We start from the raw sequence: 26,712 nt of genomic DNA, 5'->3' as shown, positions 1-26,712 counted from the left end.
AGGGCTGGCCCGTCAAACGTCCGGTTCCTTCACGAACGAAGTTACGTTAGAAAATGAAATCATGTTTGAGTAACTATGGAATAAAAGAATTATATTTGAATAGAATTTCCATTTTGATCATTTCTTATCTTTTTCAATTGTATATACCACCATTTTGGAACAAACGATCTAGGGTGAAAATATCGAACAAAATTTCTTATGGTTAAAATGCGATCTTGTTTAATCGGTTTATTTTGGTTTCGACGATCAACTTTTTCTGGTAAGAAAACATTTAGTATCGTTTAAATATGTGATTACCCTTCCTAAGAATGAAAGTTACGCACTTCGAATATATTTAATTTGTTGGATTGATTTGATAAGGAAGTTAACCTCTTGAGGAGCAGACCTTTGGGGGAATCTACACATTTGCATTCTTGTGGATATTGGAAGCATTGAAGCATTGACAAGAATCATGCATGGAATAAATCCTGCGAATGTAAATCTTAACTGCCATGTGCTTAACAGGGTGAACACCAAATAACAGGACATGGGGACGTGGCTTGCTTTCAACAAACTCAGTATTAAACTTATGTTGAATGATTGCATTGTCACCAATGAAAAAACATAGTCCACTGTTTCCTCATCATGTTCTGGTGGGGCTCAACCTGTATTGGACTGTTGGTCTCCACCTTGATTGATTTAGATCCTTGGATGGGTTGACCTCCCTTGGATTGCCCATTTCCCAATTCTGTTGCTCAGATCCTAATTTTCTAATCAAGACCATATGAATTTCTTTCAACAAAATTTAGACAAAAGCACAAAATCTGTTGATAGGATGTTTAGGTTCCACCTCCATTTCTGTCATGAGGCTGTCTGCACACTGATATGGTGCAGGAATTGGGGCTGGCAACAGGCTAGTCTGCCTCGTTATGCTTTTGGACCCAGCTCTCCAATGGGATGGGCTCAGGCTTAGGCTTGATTGGCAGGCCTCCTAGATAGCCCAGCCAGCGAGTCAATTTTTGACAACATCTCTTATTAAGGCCTCTCCTGAGCCTGGGTCTAGTTCCGTTTAGGGATGTCATGTCAGGTCTAATTTTCTGTCGACCATTACTAATTTCTTGGTAATTAGAAACCAAAATTTTTCCTCAGGTTATGGACATGGAGCATGAACTTAAAGCATTACGAGTCCAGCTTCGGGAGAAATCTATGTATTCACTTCAGCTCCGGAAAGAGGTTTTATACTCACACCTTCCCTTGATTTTTTTTTTCTTCTTTTATGTTTAGTGCTTAAATTTCTAGGATAGTACATGATACACGAAGTTAGGCTAACTGTTTGTTAGCTTTTGTGTTTGAGTGTAATTTATTATTTTATTTCCGTCTTCTTTTCTACCCATGCTCGCGAATTTCACATTTTTATCTTCTTGCTTCATATATAGATTTGAGGAATTTTAGAGGTAAGACAATCTTATATCATGAAGCTGTACATGTGTACTGGGTTGCATATTAGATGGATATTTGGGTGACTGAGTTTGTTGAGGATTTTTCTTCACCAAAATTTCAATCCTCTTACTTGTATCGGGATGTTTTTGACATACTTATGTGCTGCACATATTCTTGGATGGTAGCTTTTTCACATTCATGTCAAATGAAAAAGAGTTGTTCTTTTTGGTTTCTTGTTCTCCTTTTATGCTAGAGGTAACATTGTTTGCAAGGATGCTATTATGGGTACCAGGTTCCGACCACAGACACTACTTATTTGCATTGCTTTCTTTTTTTTATTGAAATCTAAGTAATTAATTTTTTTATATTAAATATGGGTTGTTTGGAGGCACTACTTATTTGGGCAAAAACTGCAAACTAGCTCAAGATGATTTCTAGATGCCCGAGGTTCAAGGGATTTGTGTTAGGCACGACGCTAGCAATCCGTGTTAGTTCTATCAAACATCCTTTATTTTTATTGAAATCTAAGTAAATTTTTTTTTTTTTTTTTTAATATTAAATATGGGTTGTTTGGAGGCACTACTTATTTGGGCAAAAACTGCAAACTAGCTCAAGATGATTTCTAGATGCCCAAGGTTCAAGGGATTTGTGTTAGGCACGACTAGCAATCCGTGTTAGTTCTATCAAACATCCTTTATTTGAGTTTGAATGGAGTTCAATCCTTAACTTCTAATATTTCTGCTGTTCTGATTATCCTTTTGTGCATGGATTGAAGAGAGAAATTACTCTCAACATGGTGCTGATTTTTTTTTTTCCTATTTCCATCTTGTGGGAGCATAATTTTTCTCCATAATACCAAGATATGGAATTTCATATTTATGTCCTATTACTATTTATCTTTTCTGCTTTGAAATTCTTTAGGGGGAATGAGACATGGGGTTGATCCCATGTGGAGTCAAGTTGTGTGTGGAGCCCACTTGACATGTGTATGGCATCCATACCGTCAAGTATGCCCCACCATGAAGATGGAACACCACAGAAATCAGGCCAATCCTAAAGTCAGGTGGGCCTCACCATATAGACAATGTAAAATCATGCAAAAACATCTAAATTCGATTGATGAGGCCCACCTGATGATTGGATTGGTGTGATTTTTGAGGCATCCCATTCTCATGGTGGCAGGAATGATTTGGATGGATTGGATACCACAAATGCACCACAGTGGGCTCCACACGCAATTTGGAGCTTTCAGGTGGTTGTCCATTGTTTTTTGGAGCAGTGTGATTTTGGGCGTGGTCCACCTGATGATTGGATCCGACTGTTGGATGGGTTGGCATATGTACATCATGTTGGGCCCCAAACAGCTTGACTCCATGTGATTATTGTCTATTGTTACTGGACGTAAGGTACATATTGGCTTGTTATATCTGATTGAAATGTCACTGTCTTTCACTCATATATGTATATTTAGTTTTGGCGATTAATATTGGGCAGGTGAGAGTTAATTTCTTTTAGATTGATTCTTGCTCTGTCTTTTCCCCTCTTTCCAGCTGGCAATGAGCAAAAGGCTTGAGGAAAATAAATCCCATTTGTATGAATTAGATGGTTCTGAAACTTTAGGTTCCTGTTTACGGATCGTTCCTTGCACGGATAGCACTCCAGATATTTCGAAATGTTCTATTCAATGGTTTCGCATATCACCTGAAGGAAGCAAAAAGGAAATGATTTCAGGTAAGTACATGTTTCTTATTAGTGGTGAGGCATAATTCTTAATGGTCCGTATGTTGGATGCTTAACCAAGTGGTTCAGTTACTCAGCTATACTGTTTTTACAACACTATGAATCAATATGTTTCTTGTATTTGCATGGTTACTCATGTACTTATGTAATCTTGCCTCATGATTGTCATGCACCCATGTAATCTTGTCCCATGACTATCAAGATGGCTTTCCTATACTTGTGTTGTCTTCTGCAATATCCTAGTTATGTAATTCTTGATTTTCCATTTGGGCAGACATTCTGATTGTTGTTTTCTGAATTATACCTGCCCTGTGTGCTAATTAAAACTACAGTTATCTGCCTTACATGAAGGCCATGTTTGAATACCAAGGATTCCATGCCAAACAAAGGAAAGAAAAGGAAGGGGTTTTCCTTTGATATGACAATTTGTGTTGTTTGAATAGTAAAGAAAACAATAGATTTCACAAAGGAATCATTACACTTTTCCATCATTTGGGTTCTTGGCACAAGAAAACAGGTGAATATTGTGAGGGTAACATGATATTTCCACTTGCTATCAAAGCAAGTAAATTGGAATCCATGCTGTAACACTGCTCAAGGAAATTTTGAATTACACAGTCATTATTTTCTTTTTTTCTTTTTTACCTTTCTTTTCCTTTGGGTTCCACGTATTCAGACATGCCTTAATGGTGCAGGCTACCGAGTGCTAAAATCTAAAGATTTCCTTGGTTCTGCTGAAACTTTTTAACTTTCAATAACACATTTAAGACTAAAAGATTCGAATACTTTTTGGGGTTTTGGGTTTTTGCTACACTTTCATGTAAGAAAAAACGTTTAATGACAGAAAGGCAATGCTCCAATATGTTGCCAGAAATCATGATTCTTCATGACCGTTGATAGATCACCATTTATCCTTCTTGTGAAGTCTATTTATTCTTTTACTGCTATTTTCTTCATGACTATCGTGAGTAGTGGTCGGTTATCTCTGTTTTGGTGCTGCTGTGCATCCCTTACCACTCTACATCCATGTGTGGAATGGCTATTCTCTTCTGGTTTCTACTCTCCAATTTTGTAAAACCTAGCATATGATAAGCATGCCTAATCTCACATACATGCATCATGATTTTTGATATATCCCTTTTCTAATTTATTCACAACATATCTGACTAACCCTTTGTTTTTTCAATTACCACTGTCTTCAGGTGCCACAAAATCTTCTTATGCTCCAGAGCCTTATGATGTTGGGCGATATTTGCAAGCAGAAATTGTTTCAAATGACCAAAGAGTTGTAATAACTACCACTGGCCCCATAGATCCTGGTTTGATTTTTACCTTGTGCTTCTTCATCTCGGCTATGCTTCTTTATCTCGTCTATAATGTAAAAAGGAAATGCAATGATTCTATGTCCAAATTAGTTTTAGTGGAAAGTTTCATGAATGGATTATTACTAGCAATCTACATATAATGCAGCCTGTCAAATTCGGTTTTGCATTAGAGATTCTTGTAGGAACACGCCCTTTTGATAAGATTATTGGAGATCAATGGAGTGCGGTATCTGGGGAATAGAATGCTTGAGATCACCAAACATCAAGGAAGGAACATGCTATATATTCCTTGCCCAATGGTGGATTTGATGGTTACTGCTTCTGATTATAGATTTATTGCCCACTGGGCTAGCCAAGGAAGTAAAGGGGTCTGCTCATCAGATGTCTGAACCAGAATAAATGGTCTGAGAAATGTGGGGATATCTGTTGCTAATCATTATACCTGCTTATACTAGCTTCATGAAATGCTATTTCTTCACTTATAGATTGTGGCTTCTGATGAGATTTAAATATCGGTATCGATGCATGTATTGCACCCTTGGGATACAGAAACATATTGGTATTGCCTGGGTAATATCACATGTATCAGGGAATGTATCGCCGTTTGAGGGAAACATTGTAAAATAATGGAAATTTTCAATAAAACTTTAGGATATGTTGAAAGTGACATGATTAGAACTCAGAAAAAAGAAAAAAAGAAAAAAAAGACAAAAAAGAAAAAGAAAAAGAAAAAAAAGTATGCATAAAAGTTTCCTTTATATATGGTCCTAAGCTATCCATTGTTCGACGGAATTGATGCAATTATATCCAAAATGGGTTCACATAATTCATAAATCATACAATACAAATATAAAAACATATTCCCCCAAATCTTTTTTTTTTTTGGGGAGAAAATGGATTTTTGTGGGGGGTTTTGCAAATTTTTATTTTTATTTTTTGCAAATTTCCGTTGGAGGAATGTATTGCAATGTATTGCTGATACATATTGCAATGTATCACAATGTATCACATCTATCAACGATATGGGGGATTTTTATGAAGGGTTTGGCAAAATATTGCAATGTATCGATATATCACTGAAACACATTGCAATATATCACACTGTATCACATGTATCGACGATACGGGGGAGTTTTATGAAGGGATTTTGGCAAAATATTGCAACGTATCAATGAATTGTGATATATTGGCGATACATTGCAATATTTTGTGCGATACAAGAGAATTTAATAACTTCTCTTGTATATCACATCGGTCATAGGCAATATCAATAGTATTGGTCAATACTATCGATATTTAAATCACTACTTGTAGTGGTCACATTTTATGCTGTGACCAATGTTGTCAAAATCGTTATCATATCGCAAATCATCATAAGGTTTGAATCATATCAAATCGCAAATCATATCGTACATCGTAAGTTTTTTTTTTTTTTTTTGTTTATAAATAATTTTCTTAAAAAACATAGAAAAAAAAATGGAAAATATAAGTACAAAAAACCAGCCCGGGGTTTGGGTGAACGGCTAGCATTGTGGGTTTGCTTTCCACCAGCGCAGTTTCGATTCCCTTCCCCGTTCTTTACCTGATGCATGTGGTTTTGATTCCACACACGGCTTGCATTGTGTGCATTTGCAGGGAATAGTCTCGCCTTCAAAAGGAGCGTGGACACCCTATCGTCATTAAAAAAAAAACCTCATCAATCTTCCTGCTATCAATATGCACCAAGCAATACCACGCCATGAAGTGTTAGAGGATTCTTATCTTTCTGTTATTTTTGTCTTTCAAGAAATTTCCCTAAAAACACACAAGGATCCTTTAATAATTTATGTTCTTGTTACCTTTCTTGAATGTAGAATCACATTGGAAAAGTGGCATTTGATACTATAGACCAATGAAAAAAGATATTTTGATTTCTAAATATCATTCCACAATACATATAAGTCAACATGTTTGTAACCATCCATAAAAACATTCTAGATAAGTCAGACATCAATTTGGTGTTTCGGCCAGTTAAGAAGTAAGAAATCATTAAAAAAGAGCTCCATGATTTAATGTTAAAGAGATAGCATTTAATCTCTTATAAAGAACAAATAAAATAATTTACCTTTTCTAAATGATTCTTGAACCCCCCATCAATATGAAAACATAAAATGAAAGCCAAATGAAGCTTAAAATAGAAGAGAACAAGTATAATTTGAATCCTAAATTGGGATTTGAATTGTAAATCATAGGATTCAATACAAAGGGATTCAAGGTGGGATTCAAATAATTTTTCTTAAGATTCAATGCAAATTGTATATCGTAAATTGTTAATCGTAGGATTTTGACAACACTGGCTGTGACTAGTTTTTTGGTGATAGGTGCTTGTCCACCTGATGGGATTTGTGTTTGATTAGCATACAAGGCACAACTCATTTTTCACTTCTCTGTTTATATTATATCTTTTGTACTCATTGCTAGACGATTTTTCATAGAATGGTATTTCAAGCACATCATTCAATATTTCCAACACTCGTCACCACCATCATCTGATCCTTTCTCCCAGCAGTTTGGGGTTGGCTTCTAGATGGTATTGGAAAGGGTTTTATGATTTACAATATAAACCTTCCTCTTTTACCTTAGCTCTTGGAATTGGCCATCGAAAAGTCTTTGGCACCACTCACATCCCGGCATGGTCCCCCCCAGTGTTGAGACAGCCCAACTATTATATGAATGCCCCAAGGGGTGAACAACAAACTAAGATGACGAAGGGGCAGATGCCAAGCAAACCGCTGTGTGTGAACGCGCACATACGTACGACTGCTGGACGGAAAGCAAAAAGGACATGGTCAAGTAGGATGCAGGCCGTAGCTGGAGCCCACTAATCCATGTTTACTAAACACCATTCACTGATCACAATCCTGCCCAACACTGCACATGAGTATAACTACTGTTTGTTATCCGGAAAGGAAAATTGGAGTCATTAATCCTTTCACGCGTGTTCTTGTAAATCTAGGCATTATTTCCAACACAGTTATCTCTAAAAGTGAAATATGAATGTATTGCACTTATGTCAAACTATTCATTACTTATCTATGTTATTCTATTATGAATAGAATCTTTATAAAAATTTAAAAGGTTTGCCAAACCCACATGCATGTATACCCTTTCCATCAAAGTCACAGCGTTTGTTCCAATATGAAAGAATGTGCAAGATCTGAATGGTCCATCAGGTGGACTGCACTGTCTAGATATTCCAGCCCAAAAAATCAGGCCAATTGACTCATCAAGTGGACTACTGTGTATGAAACAAATGGATGGATAAAACAAGTTTTTTTTTTCCCCTATCTGGTTTTAATTTTTAATTATTTTATTTTATTTTTATATGCTGCAGCCTACCTAATAAGTAAACCTACTAGCTTTTCGGGCTAGGGAATCTAGACAGCATGGCCACCTGGTGTGCAGCTCAGATATTTCATGTGTGCCAGATTAGCATGTGCACTGGTGTGTAGATGGAGAGTGCTGTACACGCATGTGGGCTTAATAGAACTCAACTTCTAACGTGGAAAGAAACACAAATATGTAGGTAATTTTTATTTAGGTGGAGTCTTCTTTTTTGTAAATTAATAAAATCTATTCATTTATAAAAATGTTTTCAAGGTGATATATGTAACATGCAGGTAGGTAAATCATGTGGTTGGTATATAGGTTAATCATATATATATATATATCCTGAATAACATCTTTATATATTCTAACATGAAAAGAAAAAAATATAGGAGGCTAATTAGTATTGAAGTTTGTATGCAGATGTTAGTTTTTATCCATCGTGTTTTGATTCTAAATATACTAGTTTGAAACTGCTACTTGACCTTCACAGCCTAATATGTATTAGTTTTAGCTGTTCTTAATGCATAAGTAGCTCTCCATCCCTCCATTGCTTTCTTCAGGCTAAAATCATGGAGAGTGGTAATAAAAAACTAGTGGAACATTCTACTAACTGTTTCTTTATATTTTTATTCCATGGTGGAGCCAAATTGTTGTTTTATCTTTACTTTATTTTTTTAAAATTTTTTTTCTATTAAGATTAGTTAAATTTAGTCTGACTTGATTATGTTTAACAGCTGCAGGATTGGGTAGCTATGTAGAGGCACTTGTAAGGAAAGCTGACACTGAGTTCAATGTACGTGATTTTTTAATTTCTGCACTTTGCTGTATTGTGCATTGATAGGGGTTTCCTACTATGAATTGTTTATCTAAATTACATGACTTAGGAGTAGTTTTTCAATTTTTTTTGTTCTTTTTTTAATTTATAAAATTGTTGTGGTTAGTTCCCTAGTTAGGTAGCAAGTGGGGTTTCAATGAGTCTGCATGTACTTGCTATTAGAATTATCTAATTTGCTCTTTTATTACTGGAATATGATTTTGCATCTTTTGGAGTTTCTTGTTGAGATCCTCATAGTTGAGAAACAACTTCATCCTGATGTTTTGCTTTTCAGAATGTTATCGCTTTTGCTTCCTATAGAGAAGAAAAGAGAGTTTTGGAAAAGAATAATCATAGAGATTTGATTCTCTTCTCTCTTAATCTATTTTGTTAGACCCTAATACAAAATAGTATGGTGCTCCAAGGTGTACCAAAATGAAGAAATACAAATAAATGAGGAAATAGAACTATCTACTGTAACACTTCAACAATTCGATTTCTTCCATCATGGTTGTTGTCAGTGGAGATCCTCACACTCAGTATGTCAATCCAATGCATGTTTATTTCTTCCATCCTCTGACAATTTTTATATATTTCCAATCCTGTAAAATGGTATCTGGTCTAGTGCCTGATTTTCGTAGAATACTTGTAAGTTCTAATTGTCTAAATATGTTATAGAGGATATTTCATAAGTTTGCATTGGAGAGTGCATTGTGATGTTCCCTGGGGCACTTTTGAAATAAAAACAAGTATATGTTTCCTTGCAGCCACATTCCTCCAAGTCGGGTTTATTGCTGTACTATAACCATTTCTGAATTTTGGCTCACGAGATTGACACTTCTATGTAGCAAAGTCACAAACTATGGAGTTGTGTACCCCTCTCTCTTTGGCCCACTTTACATTTTGTTGCTGATGTTTCCTACTTTTTTGATATTTCTGGAGCCTCCTCACCTTGCAAATTGACATTGTGGGACTTGTGCAATTCTCTCCTTGCTGGTGTGATGGATTTAGAAAAATAACAAGGGTTCAATTTTTTCCACTTGTATTTACATGGTTATGATGTATTAAAATTCGAAACTTTGGGAGTGGGGATTCTCATTTCATTGGTCTTTGTTATTTATTTCCTATTATTCATTGGTTGCATGCCTCACAAAGCCTGGCTTTTCTGGAGTTGTTTAATGAGTCAGAAGTTTGGGGGCTGAAAATGTGATCATATCTTCAAAAAATCCGTGGCCACTTCCAATCTAACTTATCATGAAGATGATATATTTTGGAACAAGTGGGGCTTGCCAGTGACACAGTCTCTAATTCCATGTCAGTGCATGTATCATTGTGCTCCAACATTGAGGCGTATTGGCATGTATTGGACAATTCCTCGTGTGTATTGTCTGCATCAATGGGAAATTGGAATGATTTAGAGTCCCTTATCAGTGATAGCTTAAAAATAAAAAAACACTTCGTAATGTATGCATCTTGGTCCATGCATACTGTAATGGGTGATGTTTAGAAACCATGGTAATGATTAACTATTTAAAAATTTTAATTAACGTCTCCCGTGTTACTTCTGTGACACTTTGTATTCATGAGTCCAGTTGTCTTTGGTATGTTATAGGTATATCATGGCCTGTATGGAACTTTCACTTTGCCTACCATCTCTTTTTCTTGCCCTCCTTTTGAGATTTGAGCTATCCTATCGCGGGTGCAGGTATGGGTGGTGGGCGTGGGTGTGGGTGTGGGTGTGGGTGGGTGTTAAGAAAGAAGAAAAAAAAAAGAAGGAAAGAAAAAAGGAGCTATCCGATTCTTCCCTCTAAATGAATCATTTAGGCTCTTATCATTCCATTTAGGTTCTTATCATTCTGCAACTTGAGAAAATTCTCCCCAGTACCAACAGGAAAAAAGAAGGAAATTCTTGAAGTGAATTTCAGTTGATTTTTTTTGCCCTTGAATAATTTTAGCTCTTAAACTTTCTCAAACTCTGTGATTATAACAATAGACTGTGCTAAAAAAATGAATTCTTCCCATGGGGTTTCAGATTATTTACTTAAGCGGGTTGTGCAATGGCTTTCCTCATAAAAGCTGTCATCTTGTTGTATTCATTGTTTCATGGAGGCTCTCAAATCTCAATGTATACCTCACATGTCCTTACTCCCTTTGTTGTTTCTCGTGTTGCATGGTAGGTGGTTGTCACTCAGATGAATGGACATGATCATCCTTCACATTCAATATATGTGTTTCATGTGGGAAAGATGAGGATAAGACTCCGTAAAGGAATGATTACAAAGGCCAAAGAACCTTACTCCTCTTCAATGCAGGTAATAACTTTACATGAGAATTGAATCCTAGTTTCAATGAAACAGAACATCAAAACAGAAGTGGTACCATTCAAACAAGCTGAAAGCTAATTGCAGGACTTGTTGCACCTTCTATTTTACATGGGTCTTCCATGGGAACAACATGGCAAGCATATAAAAGATGGACCACTCATCTGCGAGGCCCCACCATATATGGGTCATTGCCCAAAAAATCAGTCTGGTTGGACAATCATAACTGCTCTACTAGAGGAAAACAAACAAATAAAGATTATATATATATATATATATATCGAGAGGTAAGCATCATCTGACCAGCCTAAATTTTGTGCCATGGCTATAGTGCGGCCTGGTGGGTGAACATTCCGGGTCTTGTAGGCATTGTCTTGGTAATTTGTGTGCAAAAATTATGCAATTTATCTTCAACAAACAATTGTCCTTGATGTTTCTTCATATATGCAAATGCACACCGAGACACTCACTTTACAGGTCAACACATCTGTTTGGATACATGGGCAAAACCCAGCATATAAGCTTGATGATGTGTGATTTTCTGATCCTGTCTAACCACCCAATGCCTAGTTGTTAGGTTTTTTTTTTTCAAGCCTGAGTGATTAAGGCATGTTTGGGCATTCCTGGCTCGTAAGGTGGACAGGATGTGTTACATCCATACCACATCACAAGTGAATACATGGGACACTGGAACCTTCCCACTCTTTCGTAACTTGTGATTGAGGGCGGAGAAAGCAGGAAAATGGAAGCCACCTAATGTGTTTCCATTTTACATGCCACCTCATAAACTTGTGTGTTGGAGATTTATTGAGTGGAAGGAGCTTGGAAGAGGGCTGGGGCAATCAACTGAAACTTATCTTCTACAATTATTATTATTATTATTTTTCCTGCTGAGTTTAGAGTCTTGCTGGGACATTTCTAATACCATTGCTGTGCCTGTACATATCTAGCTGTGCGGAGTTAGAGGGGGTGGCAATGCTGCAGCTCAGGCATTGTTCTGGCAACCAAAGAAGGGGCTTTCATTTGCATTGGCCTTTGAGTCCGAGCGAGAAAGGAATGCAGCAATTATGCTTGCCAGGAGATTTGCCTTTGATTGTAATGTGAGTATTTCTTGCTTTTAAAATCGTGTTTTCTTTCTCACCTATTTAATGTAGATGTCCTGCTTTTTGGAAAATTATTGTTTGGGGCCCTGGTTGACATGGCGAATTGGACACCTTGGCGTACTGGGTTCTGTAGGTTAAATGAAGGCAACAACAAAGACAATAGTAGGGCCATTGTTACTGAGAAATGATTGCATCTGATCAATACCAAACAGTAATGGAAATAGGAACACCCTTTGACCTTTTAGGTGCTACTGGGATCAGGTGGGGACCCACTTCACAACACTGTGATCTTGATTAGACAATGATAGGAAACTTTACCAGCAGTGAACTTCATCAGGGGCTAAAATACTGTAATTGGGTTTGGCATCTTTTTGTTAGTTCCTTAAAATCTGAATTTCAAATGCTGATTGCCAGATCATGCTTGGTGGGCCGGGTGATCGATCCGCTGTGGGAACCCAGTAAAAGTTGACCGCCTTCTCCTTTGTACTAATGTAACTGTAAGTATGTTGAGGTTTCAGAAGTTTGTGCATTTGTATGTTTGTCGCAGTGAAAAAAGAGAACATGTTTTTTGTATTTGTAAAATGAGGCTTCCACTATTCTGGTTGCGCCTCAAACAACAAAGGCATCCTTTTTATTTTGCCTTCTTGTCTCTCTTAACTACTCATACAGCTTCGGTTTGAATGCTTGATTTTGTAGTACATCTCTGATTGCTGATTTAAATGTGGAATGACAGTTTTGAGCATTGATACAGTGGTGCATTTGTGTGAGTTTTCATAAATACCTATCATCATTATCATCACCATCACCATCACCATCATAGCCTTGTCACAGCTATCTGGATCTGCTCCTGTTTTGCCAATGATATCTGATGTAGGATGGGTGGTCATGAGCAATTCATTGGAGTGCCAGGATCACACCAATTCAGGCCAGAAGGGCCCATTTTGGAAAACAAAAAACCCCACGTAAATGCGTACCATGGCTTCCGACAGCCATAACTTTGCGACCGGTTATCAGCTTTGCATGTATGTATGTTGTTGGGAGCCTTGCGATGTGGCAATTTATGGTGTTGGTTGGCCTTGAGGAATTTCTCGAAAAGGCCATTTTCTAGGTCAAAATCGAGTTTATTTCAAAACTTACTATTTTCATTGAGTTCTATTTCTTTTGCTATTTCTAGGGTTCTAAGAGTCCTATGTTAATCATCTAAGAGTTGGATACAAGTTTGGGTCTATTTTTAGTAATCTTTACTGTTTAGTATTTTGAGTCTGATTAGAAGTCTAGGTCTTCTTCTGCTTATATGATGCCATTAAGTACATGGTAAAAAACACTTTTCATCAATAATATCAATTCTATTTTCATTTTTAGAGATTCTCCCTTGTGGATTCAGCAGCTATTCTTGAGAAGAAGACGGTGATCTTCTTCTCTTCATCCATGCACCCACAATGCCTATTTCCATCCAGGGTCTTATCCTTGGTATCCGAACAAGTCTTCCTATTCCTTCCTTCTGTACACCTCAACCTACTACTGGTCCTTTGACAGAGATACACATGTTTGTGCATGAATACAGTTGAATTTGTGTATATCTTGAGTAAAATACCGTTAACAGCATTTTTGGTAAATCATGTAGTCAATTGTGAAATTAATCACTTGAAATACAAAGTCGCCGGCATTGCCTTCCATTGGAACTCAATTGAAGAAATTGCTGTCATGCTTTGATCTCGTCTTATCGGATGTGTGCAGCAATTTCTGTAAACACCCGCGATCAGCAGCGGCCGTAATAGCATCCATCGACATCTCTGTATGAAGAAGATGACCACAGATCTACAGAGTACATTCCCATCTAATAATTGAATGTGGTGCTGTTCTTACAAATGCTTCCATTCTTACAAATGCTCTCAAGATGGTATTTTGGATCGGATGTTGAATTGACAGTGAAATCAGTTTCAGGAGAAGGCTTTGGTGATCTAAAACCCGAAACAAAAACAGGGTCAATGCAGAGATTGATTTGTTTGTTTGTGAAGGACGGTGCCTGTAACGTCCAGGCAAATGCCTGGCATTGATGTTTATCTAGTGGGGATAAAATGTGTGCCCCACCATCACCACTCGCGGCCCGAATGGAGTATCGTAACTGTCAAATGATCAGGTTTCAGCTTTTGCACGGTGGCCCCCACCGATGTTAAGGTCTATCAAAGGAAGCTGATTGTCTTTCCCCTGATTAGAGGGGCTCTGTGAGGCCCACTGTGATGTATGTATTTTTATCCATGCCGTCCATCCATTTTGCCACATTTAGGCCATGAATCCAAAAAAGAGGCAGATCCAAGGCTTAAATGGACCACACCGTGGGAAGCAGTTGTGATCACCATTGAAACCTTCATAGGGCCCATCGTGCTGTTTATTTCCCATCCAACCTGTTCATAAGGTCGCATTGACCTAGATGAAAGGAAAACAAAAATATCAGCTTTAGTAAAACTTCTACGGCTCCCAAGAAGTTTTTAATGGTGAGTGTTCAATCCCCTCTGTGTGGTCCACTTGAGCCTTGGATCCGACTCAAATTTGTGTTCATGCTCTAAAATGATTTGGCAAAATGGATGGACGGCATGGATAAAACGGATTGGTGGCATGGATACAACACATACCAATCCGCATCCTCAATCAGATGCATGGTTTTTGGATCTTATGACCGTTTCATCAGATGCTGGGCCGGAAGTCATATGCTAACAACTCTGAGAATTGATGACCTACAAGCGCCTGCACCACTCCCTACAGTACATGGTGTTTTTCTTCCCCATCTTATGCATCCAACGGCTAAAAACGCCGTCAGTGATCAGTTTCTCAACAACACTAGCAACCAAACATTTGTGAGATTGGGGCGTTTCATCAGAACCCAGCTGTCTATGTGCTGTGGCTAGGAAGTCAGGTTGGTCTGGTTAGCATGTGGGGTCACGACTATAAAAATGAACGGCTGATAAAATTCGAAGAGGGTACACATTCAACATGCACGTGGCCCACTTTATTAGCAGGCCAGACCTCATACAGCGGTGGATTATGCCAAGATGAAATGACCCCATCCATCACCAACACGTGTGCCACGTCGGCGCTGTTGCGGAGTCCCCTCTAGAAGGAGAGCGGATCAGTTTCTCTGACATGGGGCCCATCTCGATGTATGTGTTGTATATCCACGCTGTCCACCAGTTTTTTCAGCTCATTTTAGGGTATGGTCCCAAAAATAAAATAGATCCAAATCTCAAATGGACCACACAGTAGGGACTGAATATCCACCATTAAAACCTTTTTGTGCTCCCTTCTATAGATTTGAAGGTTTTTATTGCAGCACAGCAGCACAGTTGTGCCAATGTCGCCCAAGTGTGTGAAATCCAGGTCATTCATCAAGCGGGCCCACTTTGAAATGTCCTATTGATGAATATGTACCATAATATATACGGTTGGGATGGTCCCTACACGTGTGGTAAAATAGAAGGTTCAAAAAAAATATGACCAACGGTCAAAATTCAACACAGACGTGACCCAGGATGACAGCTGGGGCGGTAGGATTTTCTTGCAGGCCATGTTCATGTGGGTCCCACCTGATTAAAGCCCCAAAGATCACAACAAGTGTGCGACGTTAGCACGCGTGTGGCGAAGGAAAGCCCTCACGAAAAAAGTGCCGGTAGTCACGAGATGGAGGGCCTCTCCCGGTTTTTTACAAATTTATCGCGATATAACTAGAAACTTATCGCGATATTTTGGTGACACTTGAGAATCTCTCTCAAGCTTGTACGTGACGAGAATTTAAACTTCTCCCGAGACGCCGAGAAATTTCCTTATTTCATTCAAAATCACCGCAACGGCTACGAATCTGTTTTTAACTTTTTACCCCAAAGCCTTCCCATAACCCCCACTTCCGACCGTTGGATTAAAAAGATCCAACGGCCAATAGTCCGACTGAAAAATTCGACCGTTGGCGAAGGCGCCTCTTCATCCCCGAACTTAAATAAAGGGAAAGCTCCCGTTCTCTTTTCATTTCACAAACAAAGAAAACAGAGAGCAGAGAAAGAAAATCTGAGGCAGAGAGAGGAGAAGAGAAGAAGAAAAGAGGATTGAAGAAGGATCTCTTTCCATTCTAATCTCTTCCGTTGATCTTTGATCGCGGTGGCGAATTCAAATACCGACGTGGAGACGCAGAACGGCCGCTTCCAGGTCTTTCTATCGTCGGTGATCTCGAGCCTTGGTGCCATCGTGTTTCGGCAGAATCAGGAAGGAGAAGAGATGGCATCAAGGCCAATAGTTCCTCAACAACCAAGAGGTAATCGGGTTGCTCTTCTAAAAACGCATCTGTCTTTGATCTTTTCGCTGAAAAGAAATTGTTGGGTTTTTACTTTGATGGAATTTTTTTTTTTGGTTGAGTTTTTTCTTTTCTTTTCTTTTCTTTTTTTAAAAAATTTTTTTTTTTAAATTTTTTTTTTTTTTTTGAGTGTGATTGGATTTTTGAGTTTCCCTTCTGGGGTCTTCGATGGGTTTTTGATGGATTTTCTTTCGTCTGGGTTTCTTCAATGGATGTTAGATTGCTTCTTTGCGTTTTTCTTTGGCTGGTGGATTTAGATTTCTTTCTCATTTTCTCTTTGACGGGTTTTCATCTTTATTGCTTTCTTTCTGTGCGTTTGATTGCTTTTAGCATTTTGTGTTTGTTGTTTTTTCTCTGAGATCTGATGTTTTTATTACTTTCTTCTTTTTGGGGTTCCCTTTCTTCTTTCAGCTCTCTCTCTCTCTCTCTCTCTCTCTCTCTCTCTCTCTCTCTCTCTCTCTCTCTCATCAGGGGTTCCGATGGTGTTGGGGTATCTTTTCTTTATTGTCGTTTCATTTCTTCTTTGAATTTTCTTCTTCTTTTGGTTCTCTACTATATGGTTATCTCCCTCTCAGATCTGTTCTTCAATGGATCTTCTTCTTTCTCTCTTCTTTCGAATTTTTCACGGTTTTCTCTTAATTATAAATTGTTTCTCTCATGAAATTCTGCAGGTGGACCAGCTGCTCTGGGCGTAAAGCAGAAGCCTGTTGCAGGTGAAGGGAATAACAGGAAGGCCCTGGGAGATATTGGAAATTTGGTTAATGTCCGAGGAGGCGTAGAAGGGTAATTGATGCTGTTCTCCTATATCTGAGCCTTTCTTTTATTGAGGTTTTCTGTATCTTTTAATGATTTTGTTTCTATTCTTTCATATTGATTAGGAAGCCGCAGCAACAGCAACAGAATATCTCTCGCCCCATAACAAGGTCGATTAAAAGGACTCTCCATACAATGTTCATTTTGTTTGGATCAATCAATGGCACATGTGGGGCCCACTTTGATGATATGGGACATCATCTATTATAAATTTTGTGGGCCATTGAAACTGTACAGGTGGGCCGACTTTTGGCGATCCACATATTGTGGTTGGGTGATTCTAACCGTTTGATTTCTCGAGGGAAGGAGATTGTGGGGCATGGTCTATTTATCCTATTCCATCTCTACCAAATCAACTGCTTGGATTTACCCAAAGTCGAACCACTCCTGTACTGCTGATTCCAACATTTCCTTCGCTTTCCGGTCTTCTAACGTACTGTTTTGCTTCCGTCTGCAGGAGTTTCGGTGCTCAGCTTCTTGCAAAAGCCCAAACAGGGGCTGTGGGGGCTGCAGCTAATAATGTAATTGATGTTTTTCTTTTATTTGAATTTGAAAAACGAAAAGTCAGAATCTGAAATATGGTTTCCCATCACTAACCGTAGTGTAATTGTGCAGAAATCAATAGCTGCTGTCGATGGGGCTGTTGGAGGGAAGGATGGTACGAAGGCAGCTAAACCAAAGGTTACCATAAAGCCAAAACCTGAGATGGTTATTGAAATCAGCCCTGACACAGAAGAGGAAGAAAGCAAGGAGAAATCAGTCAGTCGTGGAATTTCAAGTCGCACTTCGTCCAAGAAGAGTGTGGAGAGTCTTAGTTCAGTCCTCACTGCTCGAAGCAAGTTCGCCTGCGGGCTGGCAGAATCTGTTCATGACATTGATGCAGTGGACTCAGAGGATCAGCTGGCGGTAGTTGATTATGTCGAAGACATCTACAAATTTTACAGGCTTGCAGAGGTATTGTTTCATCAATGGCTGTACTAAATCTGGACTGTTCATCAATGGGCCCAGTTGCATATGTGTGCAATGGCACACCTGGGGTCCACCTGATGAATGATCTGAATCTATCTCCATCTCTATATCTAATCTTCTCTTTGAACTAATGAATGTACTGAAAAATCCATGATGCAGAAAGACAGCGTGGTCCACGATTACATGGGGTCGCAGGTTGAGATCAACAGCAAGATGAGATCAATCCTCACAGACTGGCTGATTGAAGTCCATAACAAATTCGAACTCATGCCGGAGACCCTTTATCTTACAATCCATATCGTTGATCGATACCTCTCAATGAAAGCAGTGCTGAGGAAGGAATTACAGTTAGTAGGCATAACTGCCATGCTCATTGCTTGCAAATATGAGGAGATTTGGGCTCCAGAGGTACTACATTTTTATATCTTGATTGATGATTCAGCTTCGTTAAGGAGAGAGATTCATGTGTCCACTGCCAGAAAAATGGGCCTCACCATATAAAAACAAATTGGATAAAAAGGTGTGGGTCCCACATGTTCGGTTTGTTGGGGCTGAGCAAATGTTCGATCGGGCGGTAATTTGCAGATCCACCACCCAATGGGTTCCACCACATGTTCAGCTTGTTGGGGCTGAGCAAATGTTCGATTGAATAATATATACAAGTATTCATGTTAGATTTTGATTTCCAATTAATGGATCGGATGGTAATTTGCAGATCAACGACTTCATCTGCATATCGGACAGGGCTTATAGCAGAGAACAGATATTGGTGATGGAGAAAAAAATGCTGAACAAGCTCGAATGGAGCTTAACGGTCCCCACACCGTATGTATTCCTCGTGCGGTTTTTGAAGGCTGCTCTATCTGATAAAGAGGTAAATACTGAATTTATTTTGTTTCTGTTTCTGAATTGATCTCTATCTTCAATGGTCAGGATCTCATGAACTTTTTCTTTCTCCTCACTTCCCTCTAAATTGCAGATGGAACATATGGTTTTCTTTTTCGCTGAGTTAGCTCTTACACAGTATTGCATGATAATGCGTTGCCCATCGATGATTGCGGCTTCTGCGGTGTATGCGGCACGATGCACCTTACAGAAGAGTCCCCTCTGGAACGAGACGCTCAAGCGATACACTGGGTTTGCCGAGACACAGCTTGTGTAAGCTGCTTTGCTTGCCCTTTTTCCTTGTGTAGAGAGTTTTGCTGATTGAGCTACATGAGCCAATGTGGGGTGTGTGAGTGAGAGATCGGGCCAATGTGGCTCGAGATCAGTTCACAAGTTGGGCCCCACGTTTGTGGCTGAAAAATATCGAGGTGGGTCCAGTCATCTGGGTGGGCTAATTTGAATGCGGAATGGGGTTGTCTGTGTCCGCTTCTGCTTATTTTAAGCAAATGGTGAGGTTAAACTGATGATCAGACCTAACCAGTGGGGCCCACAAGGGCTAAAAAATCAATGGTAGGATCCAGTCATCTGAATGCAGAATGTGGTCGCCTATTCTAAACTAATCGTATGCAAGTGGGTGAGGTCCAGTCATTTCAGTTGGGCCCCACAAGGGCTAAAAAAATCAATGGTAGGATCCAGTCATCTGAATGCAGTGTCATCTGCCTATTCTAAAATGGGGTCCCATTTAATCGTGGTGGGCCACACTTGTGGCTATCCCACACACATTGACTCATGTTTGAAGGTAGTCACTAACATTGTGTAATTATGCTGTTCTTGATTCTCAGGGACTGCACAAAGCTCTTGGTGAACTTCCATTCTTCTGCAGCGGATGGTAAGCTGAAGGCAGTCCACCGGAAGTACTCTAATCCTCTACGTGGAGCTGTCGCTTTACTCCCTCCGTCATCGAAATTCTCAGAGGAGTCGAAGGACGCTGCCTCCACCTGACTGCTGACTGGTTTGGGTTGTGTTTTCCCCAAGCATGTACAGCCACTGACCACTGGGTGCGGGTGTGTTTATGTTTTTTCCATTTGATTTATCATCTCTGATTGAAGTAGAGTTTTGTTTTTTGGAGTGAAGATTCATCTCTCTGATGATATCTCTCTATTAGTAACTCTTTCCTCAGGAGTGGTGTGTTTATGACATGTTTAAGAATGTGCAGAAACAGCTTCAAATTTCAATTGGGAATGAATGGTCTGTTAAGTATGTTCTGTTTTTTATTTTTTTATTGAAAGGCTGTGTAAGAAATTATTCTTTTTTTGCTCATGAAATTCTTTCTTTGCTCATAAATCAGGCTTATCCAATTTTTTTATTGAAAGGCATGTTCTATTTGATGATGTTGCTACCTGATGTATGGACAGGGCAGTCCTGTTTCAAAGAATGTGGAAACTGCTTCAAAATTCAGATGAGATTCTGAAGTGGTTCTTCTATATTATCTCTTTGTTCATAAAATTCAATCAGAAATTACTTGGTTGTATGCCTAGATCCAATAACGGGGCTGGTCCATTCATCAGGTGGACCACACTTTGATATATTTTTGCCACCTGATGAGTGGAGCTGGTCCTGTTTTTCAATGAAAGTGGAAAACAGCTTCAGTTTCTGTTTCTCTTTGTATTAGTAATGGGGGGTGAGCCACTTGGATTTGGGTTCATGGCCTAAAATGAGCCGGCAAAACGAATGGATAAGCCTTGGATTAAACACATACACAATCGTGGGCCTCACTGAATTCACTACTCATATCCATTGATTTTTGAGGGAGCGAATTAAATGCATCCCTGGCCCGGATTTTTTGACATTGTGTCCTCCTCATCAATTGGATAAGCCTGATTTTTGTACTCATGGTGGTGTGGCCCACCGTTTACATGGATAATCTACAAATGTGACAGGTTGGCGGGAAGGAAATGGTTGTAGGTGCAGTTTTCTTTAAGAGTGAAAAACCTTTAAAAAAAAAACAAAAGAAAAACGAACGATCTCATGGACGGGACCTAAATGGCCGGCCACGATATTTGGATCAGCACTATTATTAAGGTGTATTGTACGGACGGGACCTAATGGACGGCCACGATAGGCGATATGGATGCCAAGGAGGAGTTCAAATGCTGCAACTAGGTGTATGGAAATGTGTTTCTCTACCTCTCTACCTCCCTACCCACGAGTTCCCATGGAGAGAGAACGTCGCTGAAGTGTGGAAGATCTGGAACGCTCGTTTGGCGGGCCCCACCATTACAGAAAAAAATAATGTCAGTTGTGGTCCATTGCAAATGCCCAATCCGACTCTGCATATGGCAGACTGGTCCACCTGATATTAGATCTTCTTAAGAAATAATGTCAGTTGTGGTCTATTGCAAATGCCCAATCCGTGAAAAAAGTGGGCCATACCAGCACACACCAAGTCTTCCAATGAGTGGATCGCCCTGATTTGCATAGCAAGAGATCATGACGGTGTGGTCCAACATAACAGAATAGGGCTGGGTTTCTCGAGGAAGATGATCAGATTTTCCTTTTCTTTCCTTTGTTTCTTTCTTAAGGTGGCCCCTTCTAATTTTCTTGATTGGGTTATCCGAAATCAACAATGAGGTTCCTTTTTTTTAAAAAAAAAAAGAAAAAGAAAAAGAAAATTTTATTTTATACATATGACAGTTAAAAAAATTTGGTTCATCTATTTGTTGGGGCCATTATAGATTTTTTTTTTTTTTCCCTAATTCAAAAGAATCACTTTTGCCAGGAAATCATTCTCATCCCAAAACCATGGCTAGGAAAAAAGGATGGTTTAACCCAATTGAAAACTGGCCGTGACTATGCATATGGCGTGGCAATAATGTATTTATTATATCCACACCGTCCATTCATTGTTTTGGATCATTATAGGATTTAAACCTAAAAATAATACAGATTGAAAGCTAAAGCGGACCACACCACTGAAGATAGTAGGAGAATTGATGCTACCATTGAAAACTTGCCAGGGCCATGGAAGGCTTTGATCAAGCTGATTTTGTATTTTAACTTTATCCTGGTATGTGTGATCTTATGAATGGGTCAGATGGAAAATAAGCCTCATCGTTCGATCTAGGAAATTTTGAACGGTAGTTTGTTCAATTCCCACTACTTTATTATGGTGTGATCCACTTGATCTTTGGATATACCTCAGTTTTGAGCTCATTTCCCTAGAATTACCTGAAAAAAATTGCTAGACGATCTAACACAAAAATCATGTTGGAATCCAGAAAAATTCCACACCTTAAAAGAAATGATGTGGAACAATGACAAGGGACGGCACTGCAATTTCCAGTGCCTTCAACACAAACTATCCGTACTGAATAAAAATTACATGGGATGGAGGGGGGCAAAGAACCTGACCTCCGAAACAAATAAAAAAGTAGAGCAGTTATACACATAAGCAACCCAATTCCTACAAACAAAAGAAAAAGAAAAGCTGTCGTTTATTTCCTCGTCACCTCCTCTTATTGGGTGAATCACCGAAATCACCAAATTTGGATACTTGGGATGTTGGCAATCTTGTCCCGATCCTCTCCTCCATCTCCATATCGCTCTTTTAAAACTCGACAGGAAAAAATCGTCAATTGTTGAAGCTTGGTGAGGTGTTGCAACTCCTCTGGTAGAGACTCCATCCGGTTACAATTGTAGATTTCCAGAGTTTGGAGGGCTTTAAGTTGTCCCAACCAACCACCAGGTAGTGATGTCATCTCATCATCACCAAAAATCTCCAAATGGTTAAGGTTGGGGAAGATGGGTAAGGGTGCTTCTGATGACATCCCATCATTACTTATGCCTAAACTCAGCCTCTGGAGGAAAGGTGGAAGGTTGTGGGGCAACGCCTTCATCTTCCGGCACCACTTTACTCTTAATTCTACAAGCGATGGCATCACCTGTCCATCTCCCTCTCTCAATTCCCACTCCTCCCAATTTGGCATGTTGAAGAAGAAGAGGGTCTCCAGCTTGGGGAATGAGACAACACCACCACTGCCATCATTGTTAGCATCCCCACTAAACTCGCCACCCACGTATCTCACCTCCTTCATTAACTTTACTTCAAGATATTTAAGGTAAGGTAGTTTCCCAAGACCTGGCAGTTGTTTACACTTGCCACAGTACTTGAGTTCCACGTTGACTAGATTAGAGAACACCGGATCCTCTATCCACTTGGGAAGCTTGGAACCTTCATAAAACCATATTATAAACTCTTTCAAGTTTGTGTGGGGCTTGAGGATTTCAAGCACATCTTCGTCATCATCCAATCGTTCACCATATCCGTATTCCAAGGTTAGAGCATGAAGGTGCTGCTTCTTATCCAGTTCTGCCTCCCTAGCTTCGTCCCTGCTCCTGACTTTTTCCACGTTTTTAATTCGAAGACTTCCTTGAAGATGATTGAGGTATTTCAGTTCTCTGCAATTACATCCTTCGTCACCACCTCCCACAGTGAAATCTGATAATGTCCGAAGGCCAGTTAATCTCCCTATACCCTCCGGTAAGTACTTCAGCCCGTAAGTGCCTTGTATTTCTAGATGTCTCAGGCTATTCATTTTTCTCAACCCTCTGGGAAGTTTTTCTAGCTTTCCACAGTCACCGAGTCTCAAGGTCTGTAAATTTCTGCAATTACTCACCTCCTCTGGCAGCTCCACTATGTCTATGCCAGATAAATCAAGATATCTCAGGTGTTTCAACTGTCCTATTGTTCCAGACAAGTTCTGACTGCGTGACTGACTCAAGTCCAATGCCCTAAGGTATCTCAAATGATGAAATAAATTCCGTGGAACACTGGAGATTCTTGGGTCTCGTAGCAACGTCCGCAACTTTTGGGCCTTATATAAGGTGGCCGAAATGGAAGCCACTTCATCAGCTTCATTAGTGAAAATTAGAAAAGAATGGCGGATATTGTTTAGGTTCGAAGAGGCTTGTTTTCTGATCTCCACCGTTGAACAGTCACTTCCTGAAACAAATTGTGCAAGATCATGAACTAAATCATGCATCTTGCATCTGACTATGTTCTTGTATCTGTCGAGTTCTGCATCTTGGAGCAACGAGCGTCTTAATAAATCATCAAAATACCGCCCACCAATCTTCTCGATCTCTCCACCTTCCTCAGAACGGATGAAACCTTGTGCTGCCCATAACTTGACTATCATATCCTTCTCTATCTCCCAATCTTTCGGAAAAACAGAGCAATACACGAAGCACTGTTTCAAAGCAGGAGGCAAGTCTTGGTAGCTTAGCCACAAAGCTGGTAAAATGCCTTCTGAGTTCCATATCTCGCTACCCAAGACATCCTCCCACTCCGTTCTTGTCCTTCTCAGGCGCATGGCACTCCCTATTGTCTTTGCTGCGAGAGGCACCCCTCCACACTTCTTTACAATTTCCCTTCCAATCGCTTCTAGCTCCAAACGCTCTTCTGCACTCCGATGCTCGAGCGCTCTGCAGTTGAACAATGACCAGCATGCTTCATCAGATAAGGCCAGAAGTTTGTGTATGTAAGAGCTTCCCATCGTCGATGCAACATCTTCTGAACGAGTGGTCACGATGATTCGGCTCCCAGGTGCACCAGCTTGAAAGGGAACTCTCAGTTTGTCCCACTTCTCGCTGTCATTGCTCCAAACGTCGTCGAGAACAAGCAAGAATCGCTTTCCATGCAAGATTTCATGACGGAGGCAACTTTGGAACGGGTCCAAGCCTTCAAGATTACAAGGAGACTTTGTGGCAGATTCTATCATTAATTTTGTAATCCGTTTCACATCAAAATCGTCGGAAACACATACCCACATTTTCACAGGGAAATGCCTCTTGACTTCATCATCATTGTAGGCGAGTTGAGCAAGGGTGGTCTTGCCCAATCCCCCCATTCCAACGATAGAAATGACGATTGGCACCTCGTTTACCACATCACTAGTTTCATTTAGCAACATCCTCAATATTTCATTTTTATCACCACCCCTTCCAACAGTGGCTGATTCGTCTACTTGGGAGCCTGTTTCTCGCCCTTCGATTTCATCCGTTCTCTCTGCATTACCAATTTTAAATTGAAATCTGTTCTTTTCGCTGTCAATCTCTTCTAACCTTTCCCATGTATCCTTTATTCTGTTCGCAAGTTTATGGCGAAATGCAACGTGACCGAAACAAGAAAAAGGTGAAAGGAAGTTCTGCACCTTTTTATTGCAAGAAAGAGATTCATCACCTTCATCGTCTTGTGATGGGAGGGATTCCGTCGTACAATCGTCTAGTATGTCATCGATGTCATAAGCCACATCTTTGAGCTTCTTTAGCCAATCTTTCACGGATTGTTCTTTCAGATGTCGAGTCTCGGCATCTTCAAGGACGGCCTTGATGGAGGTGAATGCACTGGAAAGCTTTCTGAGCTCTTTGGTGACACCAAGCAGTGAAGCCACCTCATCTTCAAGAACTTTGCCCAATTTTTCTATTGCGAATGAGACCAGTGAATTAACCATTTTTTTTTTCTTTCTAATTTTGGGATGTATGGATGGGAAGAAGGGAGGGATTTTGGTTCTTGATTTCTACTTTTGGGATGGATTTTGGTTTTTGCTTTCTCCTTTTGGGATGTATGGGATGAAGGGAGAGATTTTGGTTCTTGCTTTCTCTTTTGGGATGTATGGATGGGAAGAAGGGAGGGATTTTGGTTTTTTGCTTTCTCTTTTTGGGATGTCACCCGGATGGAATGAAGGGATGGATTTTGGTTCTTGCTTTCTCCTTTTGGGATGTCTGGATGGGATGATGGGAGGGATTTTGGTTCTTGCTTTTTCTCTTGGGATGTATGGATGGGAAGAGGGATGGATTTTGGTTACTGCTGTTTCCTTTTGGGATGTCTGGATGGGATGAAGGGAGGGATTTTGGTTCTTGCTTTCTCTTTTGGGATGTATGGATGGGATGAAGGGAGGGATTTTGGTTCTTGCTTTCTCTTTTTGAGACGTATGGATAGAATGAAGGGAGGGATTTTGTTTCTTGATTTCTCCTTTTGGGATGTATGGACGGGAAGAAGGGAGGGATTTGATGTGTGTGAGAGAACTCTGGCAGGCATGGAAATATATATAATGGTATCAGGTTGGGAGGTAGAGAAGCAAAGAATGCTCAGACCATCTGGACTAGTATTCTGACGGTGTCTACATACCAAAAATAAAAATGAAAAAAAATAAAAATCTCCAATCGGATATTCTCAACCCTTTGTCTGCAAGCTAATGGTTGTCGAGACTACTAGCCCTGCATGACCCATGGTACGCTGTTTTCGAGTGGGGATCCTCTGCCTCCCGGAGGCAGGAACTCCCTGCCTCCGGCGATTTCATTGGTCAACGTTACTATAAGTGCCAAATCATCACATTTTTTTAAATATATTAAAAAAAAGTACAATAACGGAGACGTTAAACGGAAGCGGTTGGGCGTGCTGAGTAAATCAGTATGGTAAGCGTACTGAGTAAAGTCTGTGGAGCCCACCGTCATTCGTGGTGCATTGTATCAACTCTATTAATCTCTTTTATCATCTAATTTTAGGGTTTTACAACAAAAATTAATTATATCCAAAGATCAAGTCGACGACACC

General features: G+C 39.7%; 3 protein-coding genes across 3 annotated transcripts in view; 2 read left to right on the top strand and 1 right to left on the bottom strand.

Moving 5' to 3' along the window:
* Nucleotides 1-12,841, top strand: part of LOC131250981 (stomatal closure-related actin-binding protein 1-like) — a 35,418-nt gene extending 22,577 nt beyond the window's left edge. Inside the window, exons 7-13 of the mRNA XM_058251410.1 lie at nt 1,129-1,212; nt 2,970-3,150; nt 4,362-4,478; nt 8,588-8,646; nt 10,845-10,979; nt 11,939-12,088; nt 12,506-12,841. Of these exons, the coding sequence (XP_058107393.1) occupies nt 1,129-1,212; nt 2,970-3,150; nt 4,362-4,478; nt 8,588-8,646; nt 10,845-10,979; nt 11,939-12,088; nt 12,506-12,553 (774 nt within the window). The 3' untranslated portion in view covers nt 12,554-12,841. The remainder of the gene's footprint in view (nt 1-1,128; nt 1,213-2,969; nt 3,151-4,361; nt 4,479-8,587; nt 8,647-10,844; nt 10,980-11,938; nt 12,089-12,505) is intronic.
* Nucleotides 12,842-16,105: 3,264 nt separating this feature from the next.
* On the top strand, nt 16,106-20,350 carry LOC131250980 (G2/mitotic-specific cyclin S13-7-like). The gene is made up of 9 exons (XM_058251409.1): nt 16,106-16,391; nt 17,102-17,213; nt 17,309-17,353; nt 17,701-17,764; nt 17,859-18,197; nt 18,372-18,620; nt 18,928-19,086; nt 19,192-19,370; nt 19,940-20,350. The coding sequence occupies exons 1-9, from the start codon at nt 16,355-16,357 to the stop codon at nt 20,097-20,099; spliced, it is 1,344 nt and encodes a 447-aa protein (XP_058107392.1). The 5' UTR covers nt 16,106-16,354; the 3' UTR covers nt 20,100-20,350.
* A 2,283-nt stretch (nt 20,351-22,633) lies between these two features.
* LOC131250538 (putative disease resistance protein RGA3) lies at nt 22,634-25,609 on the bottom strand. The gene has a single exon (XM_058250826.1). The coding sequence runs from the start codon at nt 25,607-25,609 to the stop codon at nt 22,634-22,636; it is 2,976 nt and encodes a 991-aa protein (XP_058106809.1).
* Nucleotides 25,610-26,712: the final 1,103 nt, after the last annotated feature.

Source organism: Magnolia sinica, chromosome 7 (genome assembly GCF_029962835.1).
Source record: "Magnolia sinica isolate HGM2019 chromosome 7, MsV1, whole genome shotgun sequence".
NCBI lineage: Eukaryota > Viridiplantae > Streptophyta > Magnoliopsida > Magnoliales > Magnoliaceae > Magnolia > Magnolia sinica.
Note: the sequence above shows the minus strand (reverse complement) of the source record. Positions and strands in the feature narration are given on the sequence as shown.